Below are 25,263 nucleotides of genomic sequence, written 5' to 3'. Positions count from 1 at the left end.
CCCCAAATTCAAGCTAGATTATTCGTGTGTTTCTCGTAACTACGAAAGGTGTTACTCCCACTATTTGTTTGAGGCATCTTTGCTTTATAAAATACAGACAACTTGAACAGAGGCGGACCTACACTAGGCCTTGAGGGGTCACGTGAACCCGTTAACCTCGGCAAAAACTCTGTATATATATTGTATGTAGTATATACTTTAGGGACCCATTAAATATTTTTCTTGGCCCCTTTAAAAATGAAATGCTGCTTGGAGCAATGGTCCGCCTGTCTTCAATATTTACCTTCCTTTTGCTACAAAGGACTGGGGTTCGAAACCCCTTTCCACAAATATTTCTTTTTTAGTTTCTTTCACTTTTTATAACTGGAATAATCAATTTTATTAGTACAATAATACTATTTATTAGTCACTAATCAACAGTTGACTAATTTATAATTTTTTATTTAACCTTTTCTCAATTTTATTATATTTTAATAGTTATAGATAATAGTCAATTTTATTATTTAGTTCTTCTACAAAAGCCCCAAAATATTAAATCCCTAAACCAGTAAACCTTTCCTAGTTCTTCCTCGCTCAAATGCAGAAGCTCCCCTCAGCCATCACTCCTCACTCCAACTCAATTTCAATTCCTCTCATTACTTTGAAAAAGTAGCGGGCATCGAATCTCTGGTCAGTGCTTCTTGTAAGAGCATGGAGAATTTGGGATGGATTTTACTAGATCCTATGCGTGCTTTAGATGGAGTTTCTTTCTCCCAGATTCTTATATTCTTGTTTTCTTATTTTCTTTCTCCATAAAAAAAAAAAAAAGTAAAGGATTAGCGCTAATAAATAGTAATACTTGTGTTTCAATCTGATTTTTGAGCTTAGTCCTTCTGGGCATTGTTTGATGGTAACCCATTTTCATATCTTGTGGACTTAGCTTATAGAAAGGGATTAATGGGAAAATGGAATTACTTATATATTTATTCATTCAGTTTTTCTGCTAAACCTGTAACTATTTGCTGAAAATACTGAGAGTGCTTAGCCCTTTCTGTATATCTACCTATGATTTTATTTAGGTTTGAAATTTTTGGTTCAAGAATCCCCAAAATTTAGGTTTGCCACTGGTAATTAAATCAAATTTTCTCTTGTTGTGTTTTCTGCTTTGACCCTTTTTGCATTTCATGAATTTCTATTCTTGATAGACTATTAAATTTATTGAACTCATTTTTTGTAGGAAGCTCTTGTTCTTGTGAATTGAGATGAATGTATTTTGACGAAGTTTAATTCTTCTCAACCAAGTTTTAGTCTTAGAAACAATTCCTCTCATTTTATAGATGAGTTTGATGAGAAATTACTCAATCCCAACCCTAGTGAGAGAGTACCCATTAATAAATATAGTCTTAGAATACGGGATGACGTAAGAAGACACTACATTCAAAATGGACCTTGCCAACCGGTTGATCATAAATTTCCTAAAACTTTATTCGGGAATAAAATGCGTCAATTTAGTTTGGGTTGGTTTAAAGGTTCGTATTCTAGATGGTTGGAGTATAGTGTGAAGAAAGATGCCGCATTTTGTTTATGTTGTTATTTATTCAAAAATGATTATGTTCATGGAAGCACGGGTGACTCTTTCACAAAAACGGGCTTTAAGGCTTGGAATAAAGCTTCGGAAAAACTTGATTTACATGTTGGTAAAGTAAATAGCCTCCACCACAAGTGTTTCAACAAGATGCTAGACTTATCAAATCAATCCCAATCAATTCAAGTTGCTTTTGATAAGCAATCCGAGAAACAAAGAAATGAACACCGAATTCGTTTAAATGCATCAATCGATGTTGTAAGGTTTCTCTTGTATTTTGGATTGTCTTTTCGAGGTCATGATGAAAGTGATTCTTCAAAAAACAAAGGCCTTTTTCTAGGGCTTTTGGAATGGTTTGCAAAAAGGCTCCCTGAAGTAGATAGAGTCATATTGAAACATGCACCAAAAAATGATATGATGACTTCGCCAAAAATTCAAAAGGACATTGTGAGTGCTTGTGCTCAAGAAACCGTGAAAGCTATAATCAATGATTTGGATGGAGATTATTTCGGGATATTAGTTGACGAATCCAAGGATATTTCACAGCATGAACAAATGGCCCTTGTTTTGCGGTATGTTGACAAAAAAGGCCAAGTGAACGAGCCATTTATTGGTCTTGTTCGTGTTCATGATACCTCTACAAAGTCGTTGAAGGAAGCAATACTTTCTTTGCTTATGAAACACTCATTAAGTCCATCCAAAATACGTGGACAAGGTTATGATGGAGCTAGTAATATGCAAAGAAAAATGAATGGTCTTAAAGCTTTAATTTGCAAGAAACTCCTTCGGCACATTGCATTCATTGTTTCGCTCATCAATTACAGTTGACGCTTGTAGCGGTTGCTAAAAAACATAAGGAGGTGGAAACTTTCTTTGCTATTGCTGCTAATGTGTTGAATGTGATTGGAGCACCCTTTAAATGTAGAGATCAACTTCGGGATCATCATGCCGAATTATTGGTTCAATTGCTAGAGAGTGGTGAAGTTCAAAGTGGGAAAGGATTAAATCAAGAGCGAGGGCTTCAAAGGCCAGGTGACACTCGTTGGGGATCACATTGTAAAACATTAGATAATTTTGTTGTTTTATTTGCATCTATTGTTCATGTGCTTGGGGTGATTGAATATGAAGGTCAAGAGGCTAATGATAGATTGCAAGCAGAAGCGTTTTTGAGTAAAATCAATTCATTTGAATTTGTGTTCTTGCTTCACTTGATGTTGAAGGTATTGTTAATGTCGAACGAGCTGAGTAAAGCTTTACAGAAGAAAGAGCAAGATATTGTCAATGCCATGATATTTCTTGACCTTACAAAGGAAAGGTTGCAAGAAATGAGAGATGAAGGATGGAAATCATTAATGGATGAATTATATTTGTTTTGTACTAAACATGACATTTTGGTGCCTAATATGGAAGAATTCTATATTCCTGGAAAGTCAAAGTGTAGGCCTTCTAGTGTTACTTATTCACATCACCTACGTGTTGAGCTTTTTTATACAGTGATTGATTTGCAACTTCAGGAGCTTAACCGTCGTTTTAATGTTGTTAGTAGTAACTTGCTTCTTGGTATGGCTAGCTTGAATCCGGCTAACCCGTTTGCTAACTTTGACAAAGAAAGAATAATGACCTTGGCCAAGTATTATCCAGATGAGTTTGGCGAATTGAAGCTTCGAGATCTTAGTCACCAACTTGACACTTTCATATTGCACATGCAACATGGTGACCCTAGATTCTCAAATTTGAAAGGAATTAGTGATTTGGCAAAAGCGTTGGTTGAGGCAAATCTTGTGGAGATATATTCACTTGTTTATTTACTTGTGAAATTGACTCTAATTTTACCTGTCGCGACTGCAACGGTAGAAAGAGCATTCTCATCCATGAAGTACATCAAAGATGAATTGCGTAGTAGTATTGGTGATGCATTTTTAAATGATTGTTTAGTTTGTTACTTTGAAAAAGAAGTATTTACAAATGTAAGCAATGATGCTATTATTGACCGTTTTCAGAGTATGAAAACGTGTCGAGTTCAAGTATAAGTGGATGATGTACTTTTGTTGTATTAATATCAATTAAAGATATTCTATAACATTGAAGTTTTTCTTTTGATGTAAATTGTGTCTTCTTTAGTTCTCATTTTTGGATAACAGTAGATATTACTATTAGTATGTCAAGAATTGCGATTAAGGCCATTACACTTATTTTATATTTTAAAGTTTATTCCAGTTTAGTCTATGTGTGTGCAAGGATGTGCAAAAAGTTGTTTATTTTCTTGGAATGCTTATTTTTTTTAAAAATTCGCAGATCAATTGGAGAATCTGATGAAATCGAAGTTTGTGTTCGCGGGTCAATTGGGGAGTATGATGAAATCAAAGCATAAGCTCTTCTTACTTTATTTTAGTTTTTTGCTTAGCAAGTTTATATTATATAGTGGATTGTGCTGCTTATTTATTGGTCTATCATAGAGTTTATATGTATTTTTTTATTAGCTTTGGGTAATTCACTCTAATGACAATGGTGCTCCCGTTATACTCAAATCCTGGGTCCGCCTCTGAACTTGAAGGTTGTTTTCAAGGAAGTCTACGTCAGTTTCAATACATAATCTTCATAGGAATTAGAAAAGATTATCCGAAGTCTTGTCATTGTTGTTGCAATCCGAAACTTAAATAGTGCCCTTTTGGCCAAAAAATACCTTTCTACTATTAAAAAAATTACATAAGTACATAAAACACAATATAATACTGCGTTTTACTTTAACGGAAAGTTAGCCGTTAAAGTTAAATGCAGCACTATACTGCAATTTATTAAAAAAATAAATTTTTTAAGGAAAACGCAGTATAATACTGTGTTTCCCTTAAACGCAGTATTGTACTGCATTTTCCTATTAAAATTGGACCCACCTTATAACTCTGCCATAAATGCCTATATTTAATTAAAGGAAAGCACAGTACAATACTGCATTTAAGGGAAACGCAGTATTGTACTGCGTTTTCCTTTAATAAAATATAGGGCCCCTTCTTCTTCCCCAAGACAACGACTCCATTAAAAAAACTCCCCCGTCCTCACTGCTGGTCCTCCCCCCCCCCCGGTCAAATTAAAAAAAAATTGGGCCCCACCCGTCACCCAAAAATCAAAGAGTGTAGGTCCCCCACACAACACAAGCTTTGGATTCCTTCTTTCGGGTTCAAAAATTCGATTTGAATCTATTTCAAAAAACTTAAATTGAGGTATTTCGATTTTGTTTTTGTTGAAACTCGTATAGTACATGCATATTTGTATTGTTGAATGTGTTTCCATGTTAATTTGTGTTATGTTTGTATTTAAATTTGTATCTTATTTATACCCGGATCGATTTATTAGCTTTGGGACAAAAAATAGTTAAAACTTGATAAATAATTTTTATTGTTAATGTTATGTTTTTATTTGCTTAAATAATAAATAAATATTATTTATTTAGTTTGTTGTTCATATGTATGTTATGTTTGTTGTTTTTATATGTAATAGTGGCCTTTTAGCGTAGTAAAATATAGAGTCTTTTAGCGTAGTAAAATATAGAGCCTTTTAGCGTAGTAAAATATATAGACTTTTAGCGTAGTAAAATGTAGAGCCTTTAAGCGTAGAATCTCTGTAGTTTAAGTATGTAGTAACTGGAACTCATAGATAATTACTCAGTTCAATTCAATAATTAATTATTTAATTTATTAAATTAACAAAATTGTAAAAATGCTGAAATTGACATGCATAATAATTAAGGATAACTTGGTACTACCGGGCCTCAAATATCGAGCCTCGAACCCATACATAATTACTCAGTCCAATTTTAAAAATAATTATTTAATTTATTAAGCTAACAAAATTCTAAAAATGTTGAAATTGATACATATAATAATTAAGGATAACTTGGTGCTACCGGGCCTCAAATATCGAGCCTGAAAACCATAGATAATTACTCAATCCAATTTTAAAAATAACTATTTAATTTATCAAACTAACAAAATTCTAAAAATGTTGATATTGGCACACATAATAATTAAGGATAACATGGAGCTATCGGACCTCAAATATCGAGCCTGGAACCCATACATAATCACTCAGTCCAATTTTAAAAATAATTATTTAATTTATTAAACTAACAAAATTCTAAAAATGTTGAAATTGACACACATAATAATTAAGGATAACTTGGTGCTACCGGGCCTCAAATATCGAGCCTGGAACCCATAGATAATTACTCAGTCCAATTTTAAAAATAATTATTTAATTTATTAAACTAACACACACAATTAATTTTCTTTAAATTATAGTAGATGACATGGACTTTCCGCCTGCGCATCCTGGACCAGCCGAGGATCAGCTATTAGTGTTGCAGGGCGACCATAGGTCCTCCTTTGTATGGGAGGGACATATATCGGATTAGCCTCTCCGCGCTCGGAGACCTGACAATTTGTGGGACTTCATGGCGCAGCATCATTTCCATGTCCGCGTAGTCACGCGCCTACAGGCTACAGGCTTCTATACAATTTTTTGGATTGGGCGGATGCAGCTTGATTGGTCTCTCATCACGGCCTTGGTAGAGTGGTGGCGACCGAAGACGCACACTTTTCAATTGCCCACTAGAGAGGCCACCATCACACTGGAGGATGTTCAGGTTTTGTACGGGCTGCGCGTAGATGGACGGGCCGTTGCGCTGCCCCAGTACATTAGATCCATGACGCGTGGACAGTATTTGGATATGATGGGGCAGTATACTGGTTACAGACCTCAGGGTGACGCTGTACAGAGAGGGGGCAGTCGCGTTGCTTTGTCAGCCATCAAAGATCATATGACGTTTTTGCACCCAGACATTACCGGCGAGACGAAGAATCTCCATATTGAGCGGTACACGAGGTTGTCATTGCTCCTGCTTTTTGGGGGTGTCTTGTTCCCGAACACTTCGGGAAGTCTAGTGAGTATGCGCTTTCTCCATCATCTGCAACAGCTAGATGATTTACTCCTGTACAGTTAGGGTGTTGCTGTTCTCGCATAACTGTATAGGAGCATGTGTCGGGCGAGCATGCTTTGGCAGGTGGACATATGTGGTTTTCTACCCCTTCTACAGGTGACAATATTTTCGAATACTCTATTCATTACTCTGAATTCTATATGGTCGAAATAACTCTTAAATTTTACGTCAACCTTTTATCTTAGGTTTGGACCTGGCAGCGGATCATGTCGTTGCAGCCACCTCTACCACCACTAGAGCCCAGTGAGACTCATCCGTTTCTCCCTCTAGCTTCTAGGTGGGTTCTCCGGCGTGGGAACTACCGAGGGACCGATGCTCATCATAATCTCCCCCTTGTCAGGGATGTGTTAGATATGCTGGTGGCCGGACAGGTAAATATGTACCTACACTTACTTGTTATAAATTGAGTTGTGTTGTGCATACTCACTTTTATGTTATTATTTGGTAGTTCATCTGGACGACATACAGCGACGAGTTGCTAGCTCAGCTGCCCGATTATTGCTCAGTCGACCGACTGCTTTGGAGCTCCTCCGTCCCGATGATCTTCTTCGATATGGTTGAGTATCATGCCACAGAGTGTGTGCTTCGCCAGTTTCACCGTCCCCAGCCTATACCGGAGGAGCCTGCATGGGTGCCTACACACTATCAGCGGGATGACTGTACCAGGGTGGACGATAGATTTATGGGATGGCTAGAGCAGCAGGTCCATATTTGGGAGCAGCGAGGTGACTGTATTCCACCACCACCTTCATTTACCCAGGAGTCCACTATTCAGCTGTATACGTCATGGTACCGCCGTCACACCCGACTAATGATCGGAACCCCATTCATGTACTTGGCGAGCACTACAAACCATACGTCGGGAGGCACGAGGCACTGGTATGTTTTTGTGGCTTATTAATATCTTTGTGATATAGCGTTATTTAATTAATATCTTAAGTGTTTCACAGGCTATTGGGCATCACCTGGTCTACCAGTTGGGATGGGAGATGCAGCAACATGCCGACAATGCTGCACTCGTTGAGTATGGCCGGCGGGTGGCAGATCTGGCTCGTTGGACCCTGTTTCAAGCGAGAGATGGCACGAGGTTGGATCACGAGGCTCAGTATGCGGCGCCAGAGGACTATTATCGGGGTAGGGCTGTCCCACGAGGCAGGGGTAGGGCACGAGGGAGGGGTGCCCCACGGGGTCGCGGGGGACGGCGAGGAGGTGGTCCCTAGCAAGGGGGCGTTGAGGCACCTGTCGACCTACCTATTGAGGGACATGATGAGGATTTTGGAGATGAGGATCTTGGAGATGATCATCCAGGTTATATACCTCAGGTAAATGAGCCTTCCAGCAGCATGCCGTCGTACAGCCTTCAGCTATCTCTGCCAGCATCGCAGGTCACCCCGTCAGGAGCATTGTTGCTCACGGGTACATTCGACGGGGATGTACACCAGTACTTTGCAGTCCCATCTACCGCAGCTGAGGATCGGCCGACGCGGGACGTGGATGGCAGGCGAAGGTAGAGTTATGCCTCATCCTCGGCGGTTGATGCGGATCTACCACAGGCGCAGGTATGTTTTTATTACTGTAAAATTTCAATTTGTTTTCTTTTCCTTAATGAGCTGCCATTAATTAATTTTTAACTTTCTTATGAAGGCTTCGTCCCAGCCCATCTTTGAGGCCACTACATGCTTTGATGAGGACACCACGGATGCATATACTCAGGAGGTCGACGAGAACACGGTAAGAAAATGTTTTTTGACTTAACACGTACAATACTAATATACATTTTCACATGCTAAGCTTAGTACTTGTTTTGTAGGTTGTTGACGGCCCGACGGCCTCTTCTACCGATCCTGCCAGCTGTAGTGTCGATGCTGCTGCACATCCTCACATAAAGAGGCAGCTTGATGATGATGATCTAGATAGTGTACCCGGGCGACAGGGGATGCGACTCAAGGCAGCAGCAGCACTGAAGCACACAGGCTGCGAGACACATTGATTTACTTATGTTTTTACTTTGTGTAAATAGTACATTATGTAAATAATGGTAACAATTATGTTTTAGAAACAATTTTATTTTAACTGCGTTTGAACAATAATTTTACTTTAACAGTACAACACAAACACAAACCTTGCAAACCTAACACAAAAACAAATAGTAGAACTAATGAAAACACTTGACAAAGGAAACATAAAGATACACTACACCGCTCAACACGTACATGCCATTGTTTAGTCACTACTGCCTAGTATTCTCTGCTCCAACCATTTGAGCTGGTCTTCCAATTTTTTTTCTCTTCTTCCACCTCCTTGAGTTTCGCCTTCAACTCCGCAATTTCTTGCTTGGATTGGCGCTCTTTGTCCCACTGCCCCATACACACATTATTAAGATGATACAACTTGTCTTTGTAGTATTCCTGCTCACATGGTTCATCAATCCACACCTTAAAATTGCATGTAGGTACGTCGGGTTGCCTATAAAACTTGTTCATACACGCCTAGTAGCGGCGTCCAGCTTCTTCCCAACAATCGTACATCATGTTTTTGGTTCCACAGTCGCACCTTGGGCAATAAAAGGGTTGTTGATACATTTCTTAAAGAGAAACTTTGGTTTTATGGAAATATTTGCTATAGGTTGTTGTTAAGCGCAGAAAATAACTAGAACGCGCTCGTTATTTATAGGCAAGATTTCACATAAAACGTAGTATTATACCATGCTTTACATACACATAAACGAAGTATTATACTACGCTTTATATATTCAATTTTTCTGCAAGAAAACAGCTTTTTTTACATGATTTTCAGCTTTTTCAGAACGACAAGACAACTCAAAAAAACGTAGTATTATACTGCGTTTTACATATAATTTTTTTTAAAATTTTTAGATTGGTCTTCCTTAGTAACACCAATAAGTTGAATATTTAAACAATTCTATGAAGAAAATACTACATTATGTAAATAATGGCAACAATTCTATTTTAACAATATTTTTATTGTAACAGAATTTGAACAACAATTTTATTTTAACATGACAACACAAACACAAACATAGCAAACCTAAAGATACACATAACAAAAAACAAACAGTACAACTAATGAAAACACTTGACAAGGGAAACATAAAGATACACTACTACGCTCAATACGTACAAGCCACTATTTAGTCACGACCGGCTACTACTCTCTGCTCTAATCACTTGAGTTGGTCTTCCAGCTTTTTTTTTTCTTCTTCCACCTCCTTGAGTTTCGCCTTCAACTCCTCAATTTCTTGGTTGGTTCGACACTCTCTTTCCCATTGCCTCATACACAAATTATGAAAATCATAAATTCTCTCTTTGTAGTATTTCTGCTCACATGGTTCATCCATCCATACCTCAAAATCACATATAGGCTCGTCGGGTTGCCTATCAAACTTTTTCATACACGCCCAGTAGCGGCGTCCACCTTCTTCCCACCAATTGTACAAACTGCAATTTTCTCCGCAATAGCACCTTGGGACATAAAGGGGCTGTTGAGATATTTCTTAAAGAGAAACTTTGGTTTTATGGAAATATTTGCTATTGGTTATTGTTAAGCACATAAAATAACTAGAATGCGCCCGTTATTTATAGGCAAGATTTCACATAAAACGTAGTATTATACCACGTTTTACATATTAAATTTCTCTTAAACGAAACTGCTTTTTCACATGGTTTTCAGCTTTTTCATAACGACAAGCAACTCAATAAAACGTAGTATTATACCGCGCTTTACATATTAAATTTTCTGCAAGAAAACTGCTTTTCACATGATTTTCAGCTTTTTCAGAATGACAAGACAGTTCAAAAAAATACGTAGTATTATATCGCGCTTTACATATTAAATTTATTTTTTAATATTAAATTTTTTGTATTTTTTACAAACACCAATAAGTTTAATATTTGAACAACTATATCAAAAGGTCATGTTAAAAAATAAGATGTACCAAGATTATGGAAAATAATTTTATTTGATAGATATTGCAACATACACAAGTACAGACACGCATTAAAAAAAATAATACAAAAACAAAAGACTAGGGGTATCCTTGATAGTTGGGTACATTCGACGAACTTGCACCAGGAGTTAGATTACCACCGCCACGCATACCACCTGAAGGACATTTACGACGGTCGTGTCCAGTTTGCGAGCGTATGCCACATTTACGTGCATAAACGGTGTCACCAACATCCATTTGGTTCTGTATACGCGTTCTCTTTTGCACTTGTAGCTTGCACAAATAGTCCTTGTTACATACCATCTTAAAAGGTCCCGGCGGCCAATAATGCTCAGCACCTAATTGCTGCAACTACCCACTATACGTGTCTACATATGCAGCAACACTGTATTGCCTATCAATATAGTTGGTTGCCCCAAAACCAACTTGTTGAAAGCACTTCAATGCATGTGTGCACGGCATGTGGTAGATGGTTCATTTCCCACATGAACACAACCTTCTGGTTCACCGTCTGTAGATTATTCCCACGGTGTCCGCGGATAGAGGTCTTAACTTCAAAAACACCCCGGTCATGATCGTACTGTAGAAATGAATGCCAATGTGCTCGCCTCATATACCTTTCAAATCTTCTCATGGGTATTGACATAAATTGAACACCCCTGTACATCAATGCCGATGCAGCTTCATGCCTTTCAACTAACCTCTCCGCACTATATTTGAATGTCATGCGGACCATGGCAGTGACAGGCAATCCACTGACAGACTTCAACAAGCCGTTGAATGACTCCGACATATTTATAGTTAGGGCTCCCCATCTTCTGCCGCCATCAGCATGCAATGTCCACATATGAAGCTCATGTCCCATCAGCCAAGTATAGGCTCATGGATCTAGCTGTCAGATCGCTTCCATGCGCCTCATGAATTTGCACTGCTGGTGCTCAGTTGCAGCCATCCACATTAAGTCATGCAAGGCCTTATCAGGATATTTCTTCTGGAAATTGGCCTTCAGGTGCCTCACACAGTAACGGTGGTACGCATAGGGTTCCTGCCATTCAGGCAAGTGCCGTACATAACTTAAAATACCACCATGTCGATCAGATATTAGACAAATACCTGAACGTTGTTTGACAACGTGTTGCTTCAAGTGGTTCAAGAAAAGCATCCACGTCTCTTCGCTTTCGTTGGCACAAATGGCAAAAGCTAGTGGAAATATTTGTTTGTTGGCATCTACTGCAACAAAGCTTAATATCATACTTTCCATAGACATGAGTACCGTCTATGGAAATTACAGGACGACAATGCACAAAACCATCAATTGCTGGTTTAAATGACCAGAACACATAGTTGAAAATATATTCCGGTCTATCCGGACTCCGCTCAAGCCTTTATTCAACAACAGTCCCGGGGTTAAAGTGTTGCAGTGCGGCCATGTACCTGGGCAGAGATGAAAAAGACTTATCCCAGTCGCCATAAATAAGTTCAAAGGCACGTTTGCGACCGAGATATGCCTTTCTTTTGGTTATAGTATAACCATACTCCTGGTGGACGGCTGTAATATACTCTTTAATCTTGAACCTAATGGACACTTCCAAATATGGAATCAAGACAAGAGAAATCAAGTCTACATCCAGGTGGAAATGATTCTCTTTGAATGTGTCCATTTCACATCTGTGGGTGCTAATAAATTTACCCACTTTCCACAAACCTGATTTCTTCTTGCTGGCACGCAACATCCAGTGACAACCCATAAAGTCTCTACGGCATACAGCCTTGTATACCTCCGTAGTTGACTCACTTACCATCATCTCACGGCATTCTCTTACATTGTAGATTTTTACAGCCCTAATTAGGCGAGCTTTATCGGGGAAATACATGCCCTTTGTCAGAACCGCTAGTCTAGACTCATCCCACATCGCTGACCGAATTTCATCATCATCCCTTGTGAGGGCATCCACGTTTGGCATACTTGGCAAATTATCAAGGGAGGGAATATTCCGCTCATGAAATGGCACATGGGACTCGTACAATCTTTGTCTAGCGGAAGGTGGATGAACATGTTCCTTCGTCAGCTCAGGTTCAATATTCACTTCCTCCTCATCATCACCCTCATCAGGGAAGGGTGTGTCATCTCCAGACTCATCCGCATTGTTGTCATAATCACTATTATCTTCCTGACTCTGCGCATCTGCTAAATCACGAGTTAATACGTCGTATATGAGCAACTGTGTGAGGTCAGGAACATCAAGAAGCACGTTTTCACTGCACAAAAAGAACAAAATAATAAGTTACCCAACTAGATAAATACTTTACATATAGCTATATCATTTTACTTACAAGTCGTACTGTCTTGACGTTTCATAATGGATATTTTCTTGTTGGTGACGACTCCCGGATGGACCACCGTGGTCCAATACGCCAGAACTACGCATATTCTAACTAGGGGCAGGGTCATAACTTGTAAAATTCATATCCAGACGGTACCCCCTATGAAAAATATGAGTGTTAATACAAATCCAATTAAAACATAAAATAAACAATGCTAAAGCGTAAAAAAATTGAAGTTTACCAGTCGTCTTGTGGATTATATAAAGTCAAAAAATTATTTTGTGGCTGCTCATTCGCCGGTGGTGACAAGTTTAAATCAAGGCAAGCTCTTTCACCAGCAATCTGTCCGGCAAAAACTGCTCCAGAATAACCACCCGATGACTGGGAGTTATCCCTACTATGCACGCCCTCATTATTGGGAACGTCTTCAATCTTGACGTATATTTCCAACAATTTTATTACAATAAATTCCCTGTATTCATCCGGAATCCCCAAAAAATCTCTAAGAGTTTCATCATCTTCGATGTTAAACTCAGAATAATAAGCAAACCCCTACGGAGTCACTGAATACGGAAATCTACCGATTACTTTAAGGTTAACCGAACGCTTCCTCACACTCATCTTTTTACGTAACAACGATACCAATTTATCGTACTCCATTATAGTGGGCAATTTAACATGACATTGTGGAAGTGAGTTATACCTCACAGAGTTATTCTCCAGCACAACCTCACCCCCCCCCCCCAATATAATAAAACTCTTATTTTTGGCTCTTCAGACATTATAAAAAAATGAATGATAAGAAGAAGAGAGAAGTATGAACGGAAGTTTGAAGAAAGTATTGAATGGATTTTCATAAAATTGAAACGCCTTTAAATAAGGCAAGTCCGAGCCTGGGGTACAAAATTTTTTTATGTAAAATGCAGTACAATACCACGTTTTATGTATTTGAATTATTGTTATGTCAGTTATCTGCAGAACACTTATTGGTGGGCCCAAAAATCAGAGTAAAACACAGTATAATAATACGTTTCAGTGTAAAATACAGTATAATACTGCGTTTTACACTAAAAATTAATTCTCTGCAGTCCTGCAGAAGTGGGCCCAAATATTATAGGGAAACGCAGTACAATACTGCATCAGTGTAATACTGTGTTTTACACTAAAAATTAATTCTCTGCAGTCCTGCATAAGTGGGCCCAAATATTATAGGGAAACGCAGTACAATACTGCGTTTAAGTTAAATGCAGTATTGTACTGCGTTTTTCTAAAAAAAATAATTTTTTAATAAAACGCAGTATAGTACTGCGTTTAACTTTAATGGCTAACTTTTCGTTAAAGTAAACGCAGTATTATACTGCGTTTTATGTATTTATGTAACTTTTTTTAACAGTAAAAACGTATTTTGTGCCAATTTTTGCACTATTTAAGTTTCGGGTTCAATACTGCGTTTTATGTATTTATGTAACTTTTTTTTTAACAGTAAAAACGTATTTTGTGCCAATTTTTGCACTATTTAAGTTTCGGGTTCAACTACTTCCCCCCCCCCCCCCCTATTTTACTTGTTGTTAGTGGGAGTTTTCTTATTCCTTTTTCGCAGGTACCTTTTTAGTTAATTTTGGAATTGGTACCCTTGGTGAAATTGGCAGTCATTGCAAACAATCCAAATGGATAATAATCGTGACAGCTTAAAGCCTTAAACGATAAACCAACTTTTCAAGTGTTCAAACTTTTGGCAAAACTCACGGAAATCCTAGTTGACATGCCTTTTGTGATAGCTGACCTAAGTACTTTCAGATTCGTGAAAGGAGCTAATTAAAAAAAAAATGGATACCACACTCTATACGTTAATCTCGAATGTTTACCTTAACCAGGGCAAGCTGGCAAGTTTGTCTATTGAACTGTTTCTGATCGAACTGAGACCCGTATAACGTCCAAAGTTCAGTATCGTTCTCTTTTCCTTACGCTGCAAATAAAAGAGGCTCAGTTTGGAGTCCTCGCACAGAAACTACGAGACGTTAGGGGTTAGACTACGCTGCGTTTCTTAGATAGTTGGATACAGACAATTAACTGGCACCTCCATCCGGGGAAAAGCGAGAAGAGGAAAGGGCAAAATGAAACAGAAAGTTAAAATAAAATATAAAAACAAAAATAGAAGGCAAAAGTTTGACCATTTAATTCGTTCTGATATACAAATCCACTGCGATTTGCATTTACTACTGCAAAATCTTCCGATTTCTTGAAGCTTAAAAAATATACTTCCGCAGAAAGTCTCCCTACAAAGCCAGACACTGGAACGTCACCATAGCTCTTTCCAGATCCCACTAGTTGTCCAAATCCTAGAGGTACCTGCCTTCTGATCATCGTCATAGAAGGCCCGCATTACTATACACAAATTATACACCAAACAAGCAGATGACCAAACTAAACCACATGCTCAGGCGCACTTCACTAGAAAACATAATCAAGGTAGTGGTGGCAACGTTTACTGTTGAACTCCAACAAGCTTCCATAGGTTCGGTCAGCCACTCCAATAAAGAGAGCTTCAGTATCAGGGCTGAAGGATATCCCAGCAATTTCGCCAAACAAATCAATCTCTTGACAGGCACCATAATCAGATTGTGTATCGAAAATGTGGACAAAATCAGCTGGCTCAGCCATGGCCATGAAGCGACCATCTGATGTGAACTTGATTGCACGGATAGCACCCATCCTTCCCCTGAGTACTGCTATAGACTGTGATGTGTTCCTTATATCCCACAATCTGCAAGTTGTGTCTTGGTTACCAGTTGCCAAAATTGTTCCATTCGGGTGCCAAGCTGATGCAAATGAATAATCTAGGTGACCTTTTAGGTTGCTGACAACCTGAAGCATCAGGCAAAGGTCAACACATGAGCAACTAATCGTTAAAAGGGTTAAAAGGTTAACACCCCCTCGTTTAAAAAATATGGACGAGACCAACCTTCCCGCTTTGACCATCAGCAATTAGACATTCTGGACTATCACCAAGGACAGCAAGTAGTTTACCATCTGGGCTAACAGAGGTGTTCTGCAATGAAATAGAGAGTTGTGAGTAGAAAGCCAACGAGAATTGTCAAAGTTGTGATACTACTTCATAAGAGGCAATTTAAAACCCTGCTACTCACATTAACAGACCAAGGGAATGTATAACGACTGGTACAAGCGAAGTTTTTCACATCGAAGACTCTGACTTGCTGATCATTATTAGCAGTGATTACCCTCATCAAGCCACTGCAAAGAACCATATAAGCATTGGTACAACAGTCTCCACAACAAATTCAAGAAAAGCTACAGAAAGACAATTTCAGGGACTTACGTCGGACTATAACAAATATCCACCGCATTAGTTATAGCATTCTCTTCGTTACTTATTTTTGTACTGAATGCAACTTCAGGATGGTGTAGATACTGCACGAGTTAAAATCATATCAGTATCCATTACTTCAGGAAGAATACAAATCTGTTCAAACAGTATATTATCATCCTACCTTACAGATAAGCTCCCCTTGGAAACCACCAGCAGCCATTAAACCATCTCTGACAGCCAAAGTGCTGATTTGCACTCGAGAAAGTGTTTGAGACACTGATCCAGGGTATTTCTACACAAACCAAAGAATTAATTCTTGACTGCCAAAAGTCATTTAAGCATATAGACAAATTCACAAAGCATTCCTAACCATAGTGGGCACCAATGGCTTAGCAACATTTAGCAGTTCTTTTCCCCTCCTGAGAAGTGAGGACCAGTGCATCACGGAGTAGTTTTGCATCAGATACACATCATGTTTTGATGTAGACCATAAGAGATTCCTCAACTGAAACAAAAATATAAACTGGTTGATACACTAAACAATGGACAGCATACAAGCTTTTAATGGAGCAAACAATGACATCACATAATACAAAAATATCCAATAAAGCAAAAACAACAACTTCAGAATGCTGTCACTTGTTAAAAAAAACTTATCATAAAATATTTAAGAAAAATGCTGGCAGATTATAAAGCTTAAGATAAACAAAGCATCATTTCTGCACAGCAGTACTTGATCATGATATCTGAACCTAAGTTTTACTTGGATAATATCAGAAGCTAGGCATGCAGTCGTGTACAGTTCAGTGTTCAGACAGTTCTCAATAACAGTCAACCATATGACTAGCTGAAGAGCGAAGTATCTAATTTGGAATAAATAACCTACACAAACACAATGCAGAATGGACCACAAAAATCAATCGCCCCCCTCTCTCCTTCGCTGGGTCAGGCTCCAGAAGAACAAAGAAAATAGAAGAGAACAACATATGAAAACCCTAAAAACAAAGTTAAGTCGAAAGTCAGCATTTAGTTAGTCCTAACTATTAGTGGTCAATGACGCATAAGCTAGCGACTGAACAGCTGCTAGCCTGCTACAACTGAACAATCTACCACTCATAGATACACATATCACCTGTGATAGAGCTGGTTTGTTAGAAAGCAAGTCGGGCAAGCAAACGAATAGTAATTCTTTCCTCATACTATAAATCGAAACAGAGAAGAAACCAAGAAGTCAGGAACTGCCAACTGTCACAATGACGAGAGGAAACATGATGCAGCAAAAGAAGAATGCCAGAGAGACTCGAAAGAGATGCCTCACCGCAATCTAGAACGCTAGATGTAAAGAAAAGACCATGGGTGAGCAAGCTACACTATGCCTTGGTAATTGTCCATATAAAAGGCAACACAACCCAAATAATGCATGATACATCTATGGAATCAAATAGCTTAATAGATAGATTGCGAAGGTGCCAAGTGCTGTAGAAAGGACCAACAAGAATAGGAAAGAGAGGAAAACTCTTGGGAGCAGTAAATAAGCAACTGAGCCCAAAGTTCACATGTGATAATTAAGCGTAGAGCACCACATAACAAAGACAATAAATCAGCAACTACTAGAGGTGGGCGTTCGGTATTTCGGTACGGTATTTGAAAATTACGGTTCGGTATTTCGGTATTCGGTATATCAAGTGTGCATACCAAATACCGTACCAAAGTAGTTCGGTATGGTTCGGTATCTTCTTGTTTGGTTCGGTATGGTTTCGGTACGGTTCGATATCATACCATATTTTTGTGAACTAAACAATGCTGAACTACTGAATTCTAATTCATTAGAAAATTTCTAATTGCGTGATAATGAGTATAGCAAGAAGAAAATGTGGGCAGTACCTTCACTTCTAATAATTTCTAATAGAAATCACTACATGAACATAGCAGTAGAATGTGAGTACTTTCTTTACTTCTAACAATTTATAATAGAAATCATATCATTAAAAAATTCTAATAAAGTGATAAATGAGTAGAACAGCAACACATATGAGAAGTTCCTTTACTTTTCTAATTATAATAATTTCTAATGTTAGGTTGGGGCGTTGGGCTTAATCTTAGTGGGCTAATGGCTAAGGATAAGAAATAACAAGTTAGAAACTTGGGCTGAAAATTGATAACGGGCTGGGCAGTGAAGGAAGGTGTACTTAAATTATTCGGTATTTCGGTATTTCGGTAAACCGAAATATCAAAATTTCAATACCGAGGACCGTACCGAAATACCGAATAACTAAAAATCCTATACCGAAATAGTACCGAAATACCGAATAAATCGATACGGAAATATCGAAATAATTCGGTCCGGTTCGGAATTTGGTTTTTCAGCTTTTATGCCCACCCCTAGCAACTAGGCTCCCAAGTTCAAAATGTGGTTCATCAAGGCAGAACACCACACAATAATGCCACTGAAAGATTTTAAATGAATTCATGAACTGTCAAATGAATGACACACACACAACTCAATCTCAAACTTCCCAACTAATACACTACATAACTAAGAAATGCAGTTGTCAGAAAGTTCAAAGGACAACGCAACGGAATATCACAGATCAGTTAATCTTTTTTCCTTAATGGAAAAAGATACTGGCTGCAGATGGCAGCTACAAGAGAAGACGTACCAAAGAAATCTGATAATGATCAAAACTGTCAATAGTTGTGATACATCAGATTGAAATTTACACCCCACTCTGTGCAAGTACTTAAAGAGCCTGGTGCAGAATCCATCTCCAACAAACAAAAAGAAGAGAAAATGCAACCCTCTTAAACGGAAGAGAGAACCATAAACAAGATAATGAAAAGTTGAGAACTCGTGTATGCATTTAATAGAGATATCACATGGAACAATACGTAAGGAGACATTTGAGGTTGCACATTCACACAATAAATGATTCAGATGATGAAGCAGCAAAAATATTTTAATAACTTATTGCTGCCATTAAGAGGTTAGAATAAACGGAAGAATGACCAAAAGGCCTCTTAAATTCTCAGAGATTCCCTATCATACCATATGGAAAACGCTCGCCCCAGCTGCTCAACATAATAACCGCTATCCTGCATTTAAGGCTGAAATACAGATACAATTGAAATGCCCACATGATATTGGTTAATTGGAAAGATACAATTCAAGCAAACAACATTACAACAAGAATTAAAACTTAACCACTCAACATAATGACTAGCAAAAATGTTCATCAACTAAATATCTTCTAAAGTGACAGCCAAGAAGTATGCAATGATCACTGGGATCTAACTAGGAATGCGTGAACCATGCAGGGAAGGCAACAGAGCTAGTCAGTGACCAACTGAAAATGCAGGACCATGGAAATAAAAAGATCAAAAGAAATAAAATCAAGCAATTCTATAGAGGGACACACAAAGCGAAAAGGGGAATTTGGAAATTTCAATCATCAGCTCAACTTTACTGTTTGACACTGTAGAACTAAATGATGTGTGCTCTTTTATCTACTCTGTCGCACGAACTCTCAATCACATAGATGCTAGAATGGAACACAACATGCAACTTGGACTAAGAACTACATTCGATGTCCGCAACATATTACAAACCCACCAAAAGCCAAGTTCAGTCCTCACCGCTGAGCTTCCATATCAAAACCCTGGCCTCAAAATACATTCAGCTGATTCATGATGAAATATTCAAGAGTGAAGCGCCAAACAAGGATCTTGTACTATTACAAAGTTTCATGAGACACACTTCCCTAAGTGTTTACAATCTGCACAAAAAGGATATTGTGAATAAAACTCCCGGATCAAAACTCGATCCAGGCACAAGAGAACTGCTTATACTGAAAAGAAAATTTAAAAAATCTAAATTCTGCAAATCAGAAAGATTGGCCCCTACATAAATCTTGTAGCTTCCACAAGCAGAGAGCCTATATATTGTGGAAGCAACAAAATGAAACTGACAACACCCAAAGTTCAGGATAGTGTTTTGGTGTTCTAGACAGAAGAAGAAAAAGAAAGCTGCTAGAAAAATTGGCAAGTTAACACTAAATTTATATCAGAAGCAAGTTCGCCAGCTCGGAGGCCATATGAAGCATCAAACATACTAGCCCCGGTGACATATTATTCGAGAAACTGTCCCAGAAAGCTGTCCAAGATGCGTCAGAGGTACAAAAAGTTAATGTTTGAGTAATTCCACATCAAGCATCACACTCGCTAAATTCTTCGACAATGGTACGAACTCCATACCTCTGAAGAAAGAGAGGGCAAGCTTACAGCTTAAAGGTTTAAATTAAAATATCCTTAACGTTAGAGGAGCATAGCACCTGCAAAGGTACAGTTATTGCATGGAAAGAAGAAAAAGGTTACAGGGATCATCAACCCTAAGGCCCACACAATGAAAAGACTCAAAATGACCAAATCCTATTGTTAACTCTAAATTCACGCTAAGATTAGACTAAAATTATTATGATGTAAATAACAAACTACAGAAGAACTTAAAAAGGAAGAGGAAATAACAACATGAAAGGCCAGAATGAAGAAAAGCGACCATGGAGTCGTTTGCCATGTTTAATTGAATTATGCAAAATGGGACAGCAGAGACTAAATCAAAACACTAGGACTACAGGTGAAGCAGACCAATCAACTGCTTTCTGCATCAAGGTTAACCAATGATTTATACAAACAAAAAAGACAGAATTTTTGTACCTGAAAGTGCACAATAGTGGATTTGACGAGCCTTGTATTGAACTGGAAGTCGTAGAAGCTGTGTCCTTTTCCTACTTCCTTGCACCCCTAAAATAGTGAGGGAAATTTTAGACTTGGCCACGTCAAAAGTTCTAAATAGAAGCTTGGAAAAGACTAGAAAAAAAAAAGCTTTTAACTTGGCATTGAACAGATTTCGATTGTCTTATGCTGCAAAGGCCTACTAATTTTGTTTACGAAGCAACTTTTACATGATCACTCTGGTGAAAGATGTAAATAAACAAATAATGAAACTAATCCAATTCTCCAAAGATGTACGGGGATAAGCTAAAAGGAACAATATGACACCAAACAGTCACCAAAAAAGGGACACTAGTTGTCCATTTTAAAGATTCCTAAAATCACTAACTGAAGGAAAGGCATCTATGGACTAAAAGACAGCAGCTTTATAAAACGTCAATCAATTAAATTTTTCTTAAATTCCAAGAAAAGGTGCTTAATCATAGTCCACGCTGTCATTTCAGACCTCTTCAGGGATCTCAACTGCACATAACATAAGTCTAGATCCTCTAGATATAAGCCAGTAAACCGTGAATAAGATAATCCACATGTTCCTCCAACTGTCAATTCCCAAAGTTGCATAAATTGCATAAACTCCTAGTATTGATTGGTTGGAAAGGAAAAGAGCGGAAGAAAAACCTTTTCAAGATCTTCACGAGAGCGGGGGAGGTTCTCGTAGTTCTTATACTGCTTCAACCTCGTCTCACGGTACTTATCTCTTGTAAAATTAAGCCTTTCCCACGGAATTCCTTGTATATCCTTGCCATTTCTAGCTTCTACAGCTGATGTATCAGTCTTTGACTTACTCTGCAAAATCAAAGAACAGTAACTCAACATGGTTAACTAAAAATTAACAATACCACCACTAACATGTCAAAAGTTTAAAATTTGTTCGCATACCACTTCGAAATCATCCTCAAAATCGGAGTCTAAAGAGTCATCAACATCAGTACTTCGTGGAGATTCATCCGCGAAAGTACTGTCATCAAAATCAGTAGTGTCATAGTACTCATCCACCATATACTCTAACTCCTGGTTTTGACAGTGAGCCATTATCCTAAATACACCAAAAGAAACTTAAATAAGCACTAATTCATGAACTAATTTGACAAGTCTTCACGCATAAGGAGATTAACAGTTAACAAAAAATTGAAATACTAAACCATTCACATGAATTTATAAAAAATGAAATCGTGCCTGCTGAGGAAAAACATCTAAACCTTTGAATTACAAGGTTTGCAGAAACAATTAAAAGAAAATAGCCGGGAATTCGGTGGAATAAAAGTTTAACAACATCGAAACTAAGTGCATCATAAACTCGGCGCAGAATAAATTTTAGCTGCATTTTCATAGGTATTAGCACACAAAAAGGCAATGAAACTGGAACTTCATTGATTTATCATAGAAAACCGTAAATAAGCAACACTAATTGAAAAACACAAGTGCAACCGTCGTTTACAGTACATTCTAGAAGGAAATAGTTAGCGGAAAAGGAGGTTCCACAAACGAACCTTGAAAGAAAGGGAAGCTGAGAGACTTTTGACGAGAAATAAACGGAGAAGTAACCGCTTCAATACTGGAAAAATTCTCCGGTGTCGGAGATTGAAAAATGATATGAAAACGGAGTTTTTTGGGAGAAAGGAGAAGATGAATTGAAACTTCTGGAAATCTTTTGAGAAACGCTGTTTGCTAAACGGCGAAATTTGGAGAGAGCTGAGCTGGTACTTATAACCAAAAGTGGTGGGTTAGAGTGTGGGACCCACCGGGATTCCGGAGAAAAACACTAGATCACGAAAATCCGTGGGCTAGGGTGCACCGTTCATCATGACTTGGCGGCTCCACGTAAAACGGTGACAATATTTTTCACGTTTCATCCTCACGGCCCGTTTCGAATCTGTGATTCGTCGGACTCTCCTCCCTCTTTTGACTGCTACGGGTATAACGGTTATTATTACCATCAACCAATATATTTTCATATTTCAGTTATGAATAGACATGGGAGGTGTATGGGTCAAAATTTGATCACCAGATGGCTATCAATTAAAGGGAATGGTAAGGGGTCGACCAAGTCATGGTCGTGCCCCCGAGGCATAATGGCGACGAGTATCTCGGCCACTGTCGAGATCGAGCCGTCAGAAGGTTTATAAAGCAGAGCATAACGCTTAGGCTAGGGAGGGAGAGTACAGTCATGAGAGGGTATTTGGTTAAGAACCGTTGGGCAAAAGGAAAAATTGATAGTATATATAAGGAGGGTCTGGGAATAAGAAGGAGGAGGACAGAGGGCATGGAAGAGACCTCCAAGGAACAAAGGAAGAAGTCTAGATTTTGGGTTACAAACCTTTGTAATCTCCCTAGTTGGATCAATAAAGCTAGATCTCATAGTTATCAACGAGATTCCTTCCCTATCTTCTTTGCTTTTACAAGTACGGAATATTATATCAACGATGTAAGCTTATTATTTACATTTAATGTCTTTCAATCATTCTAAGAAATGTTGTATAAACTCGGTCTCTTTGATTTTAATACCCATTATGCTTAGATCTAAAGACGATTAAGTTTGGCTAAGATTTACTCTCTATTTTATCATTAATTGGTTTAACTAAAAGGCCGAACACTTTTTGGTTAATTTGGCGTTGTATGTGAGGATTTCTTAGCTAAACTTTTTAGTTTCTTTTAGATCTAGAACCAGTCAAGTATTACTTCCAGGCTGTTACAACCTCACCATTTCGATGACAAAGCCAACTTGAAAAGAATGGTAGATAAGTTTTTGAAATAACCATATCAATCTAGGTCAGATCCCTGCACAAAATAAAAATTATGACCAATGTCTATACGAGACCCATGCCCCAATCGTAACGATGGGTTTAGCAGGTCATACACACGATCGAAGTAGAACCACGATCATTATGTGCTTGTCATGACCGCGATCCAATGCGATGTATTCACCCTGTATACCGACCTGTACTTCCACCCCTTGGGAAGGGATGATAACCTACTACATGACCCTTTGGAAGATCAGGCATATCCCGTATTATTTTCGTATCACGCATGTTGGATGATTTATAAACAAAGCATGACATGTTTCCCTTATTGTTTACGCATATCGGAATCGGACTCGGCCTCGGTGTGGGGTGAGGTAAGCCAACTCACGAAAGTCTAGGCGCAGCTAAATGGCAAAGTTAAATGTGGCTACCAAATCAGAAACCACTATTCGAGTACTAGGCGGAGCGAGTAACCCTACAACACCGCTTCTCCTTTCACCAGCTTGCTGGGTCGAGGTAACAGATAATTTCATTTGGGTTTATCTTCACTCTTTTGTTGGTTCAAAACAGGAACGCAAGCACTCGCATAGGTACGCAAGCAAGGGACCAATGCCACCAAAACACCCCAGGAAATGGTTTCGTAGCATGCCATCTCACAAGTAATAATCGAGCAAAACCCTCTAAGTCGCAGCATATCACAAATAACAGAAATGTCTCAGTACAGATCAACTATCGAAAAACAATCTCCAGTGAAAGCAAAATCAAGCAAACTGGGACTCGCCCATAAAACATGAAGCATTCTCCAGTAAAAGCATAACTAAGCAAACTGGGACACACCCATGAAACATGCGGCATTCTCCAATAAAAGCAAAATTGAGCGATGATAACTGCGATTTCTGCATGTTTTTTATACCCATTCTTACCTGAGCTTTGTGCATTTATTGCCATATAATAGTCCCAAAATGCTTACAAATGACACTTGATTGCAGGTTTGAGCGACAAGATGACAAATACTAAAGATCGGCTCAAAAAGGAGTGAAATCTGCCAAGTGTCAAAAGACAACTGAAAGGAGGGATCAAAAGGCCCTGCGCGGTCCGCACTGTTCTATCACGCGGCCGCGCAGGAGAGTTCAGAAGCTGGGCATATCCAAGTTCAACCTGCGCGGACCGCACTGTTTTGCCACGCGGCCGCGCAGGAAAGTTCAGAGGCCATGATATTTTTAAGATAAGCTGTGCGGTCCGCGCCTCTTCTCGCGCGGTCCGCGCCCAGTTCCAACGCGGTCCGCGTCCCTTTTTGTGCGGTCCGCGCCTAAGAGAATCAGAGAAGCAATCACTCGAGACAAAAGCCCATGCGGCCGCGCACCTAATCAGTGCGGTCCGTGTGGATGAAGTTCATGCGGCCGCACGTCACTTTTGTGCGGTCCGCGCCCCCAGTACCAGATGCAAGTAATGAAGACCCAGAGCCCTACGCGGCCGCGCGTCATTTGTGCGCGGTCCGCGCCAGACCCTCAGGGGTATTTTTGTCCGGTTTTTCCTGTATAGTATAAATAGAACATT

General features: G+C 38.8%; 2 protein-coding genes across 2 annotated transcripts; one reads left to right on the top strand and one right to left on the bottom strand.

Annotated features, from left to right (window-relative positions):
- Positions 1–690: 690 nt before the first annotated feature.
- LOC104223201 (uncharacterized) lies at positions 691–3,594 on the top strand. Its single transcript, XM_070173484.1, has 4 exons — positions 691–727; positions 1,317–1,735; positions 1,844–2,343; positions 2,403–3,594. Exons 1-4 carry the CDS (start codon positions 691–693, stop codon positions 3,592–3,594), a joined length of 2,148 nt encoding a protein of 715 aa, XP_070029585.1.
- An 11,370-nt stretch (positions 3,595–14,964) lies between these two features.
- LOC104215123 (uncharacterized WD repeat-containing protein C2A9.03) lies at positions 14,965–22,629 on the bottom strand. Its single transcript, XM_009764871.2, has 10 exons — positions 22,456–22,629; positions 21,845–22,001; positions 21,584–21,751; positions 20,888–20,974; positions 16,548–16,682; positions 16,359–16,469; positions 16,187–16,278; positions 15,996–16,101; positions 15,812–15,898; positions 14,965–15,714 (listed from the first exon to the last, which is right to left on the bottom strand). Exons 2-10 carry the CDS (start codon positions 21,995–21,997, stop codon positions 15,301–15,303), a joined length of 1,353 nt encoding a protein of 450 aa, XP_009763173.1. The 5' UTR covers positions 21,998–22,001; positions 22,456–22,629; the 3' UTR covers positions 14,965–15,300.
- Positions 22,630–25,263: the final 2,634 nt, after the last annotated feature.

This window comes from Nicotiana sylvestris, chromosome 4 (genome assembly GCF_000393655.2).
Source record: "Nicotiana sylvestris chromosome 4, ASM39365v2, whole genome shotgun sequence".
In the NCBI taxonomy this organism is placed as follows: Eukaryota; Viridiplantae; Streptophyta; class Magnoliopsida; order Solanales; family Solanaceae; genus Nicotiana; species Nicotiana sylvestris.
Note: the sequence above shows the minus strand (reverse complement) of the source record. Positions and strands in the feature narration are given on the sequence as shown.

Coding starts and splice junctions, on each gene's coding strand:
- LOC104223201 (XM_070173484.1), top strand. CDS start 691: ATGGAGAATTTGGGATGGATTTTACTAGATCCTATGC. Junction 728..1,316: donor GATTTTACTAGATCCTATGC/GTGCTTTAGATG, acceptor CTCATTTTATAG/ATGAGTTTGATGAGAAATTA. Junction 2,344..2,402: donor AAAGCTTTAATTTGCAAGAA/ACTCCTTCGGCA, acceptor GACGCTTGTAGC/GGTTGCTAAAAAACATAAGG.
- LOC104215123 (XM_009764871.2), bottom strand. CDS start 21,997: ATGGCTCACTGTCAAAACCAGGAGTTAGAGTATATGGTGGATGAGTAC. Junction 16,102..16,186: donor GATATTTGTTATAGTCCGAC/GTAAGTCCCTGA, acceptor GGTTCTTTGCAG/TGGCTTGATGAGGGTAATCA. Junction 15,715..15,811: donor CTGATGGTCAAAGCGGGAAG/GTTGGTCTCGTC, acceptor CTGATGCTTCAG/GTTGTCAGCAACCTAAAAGG.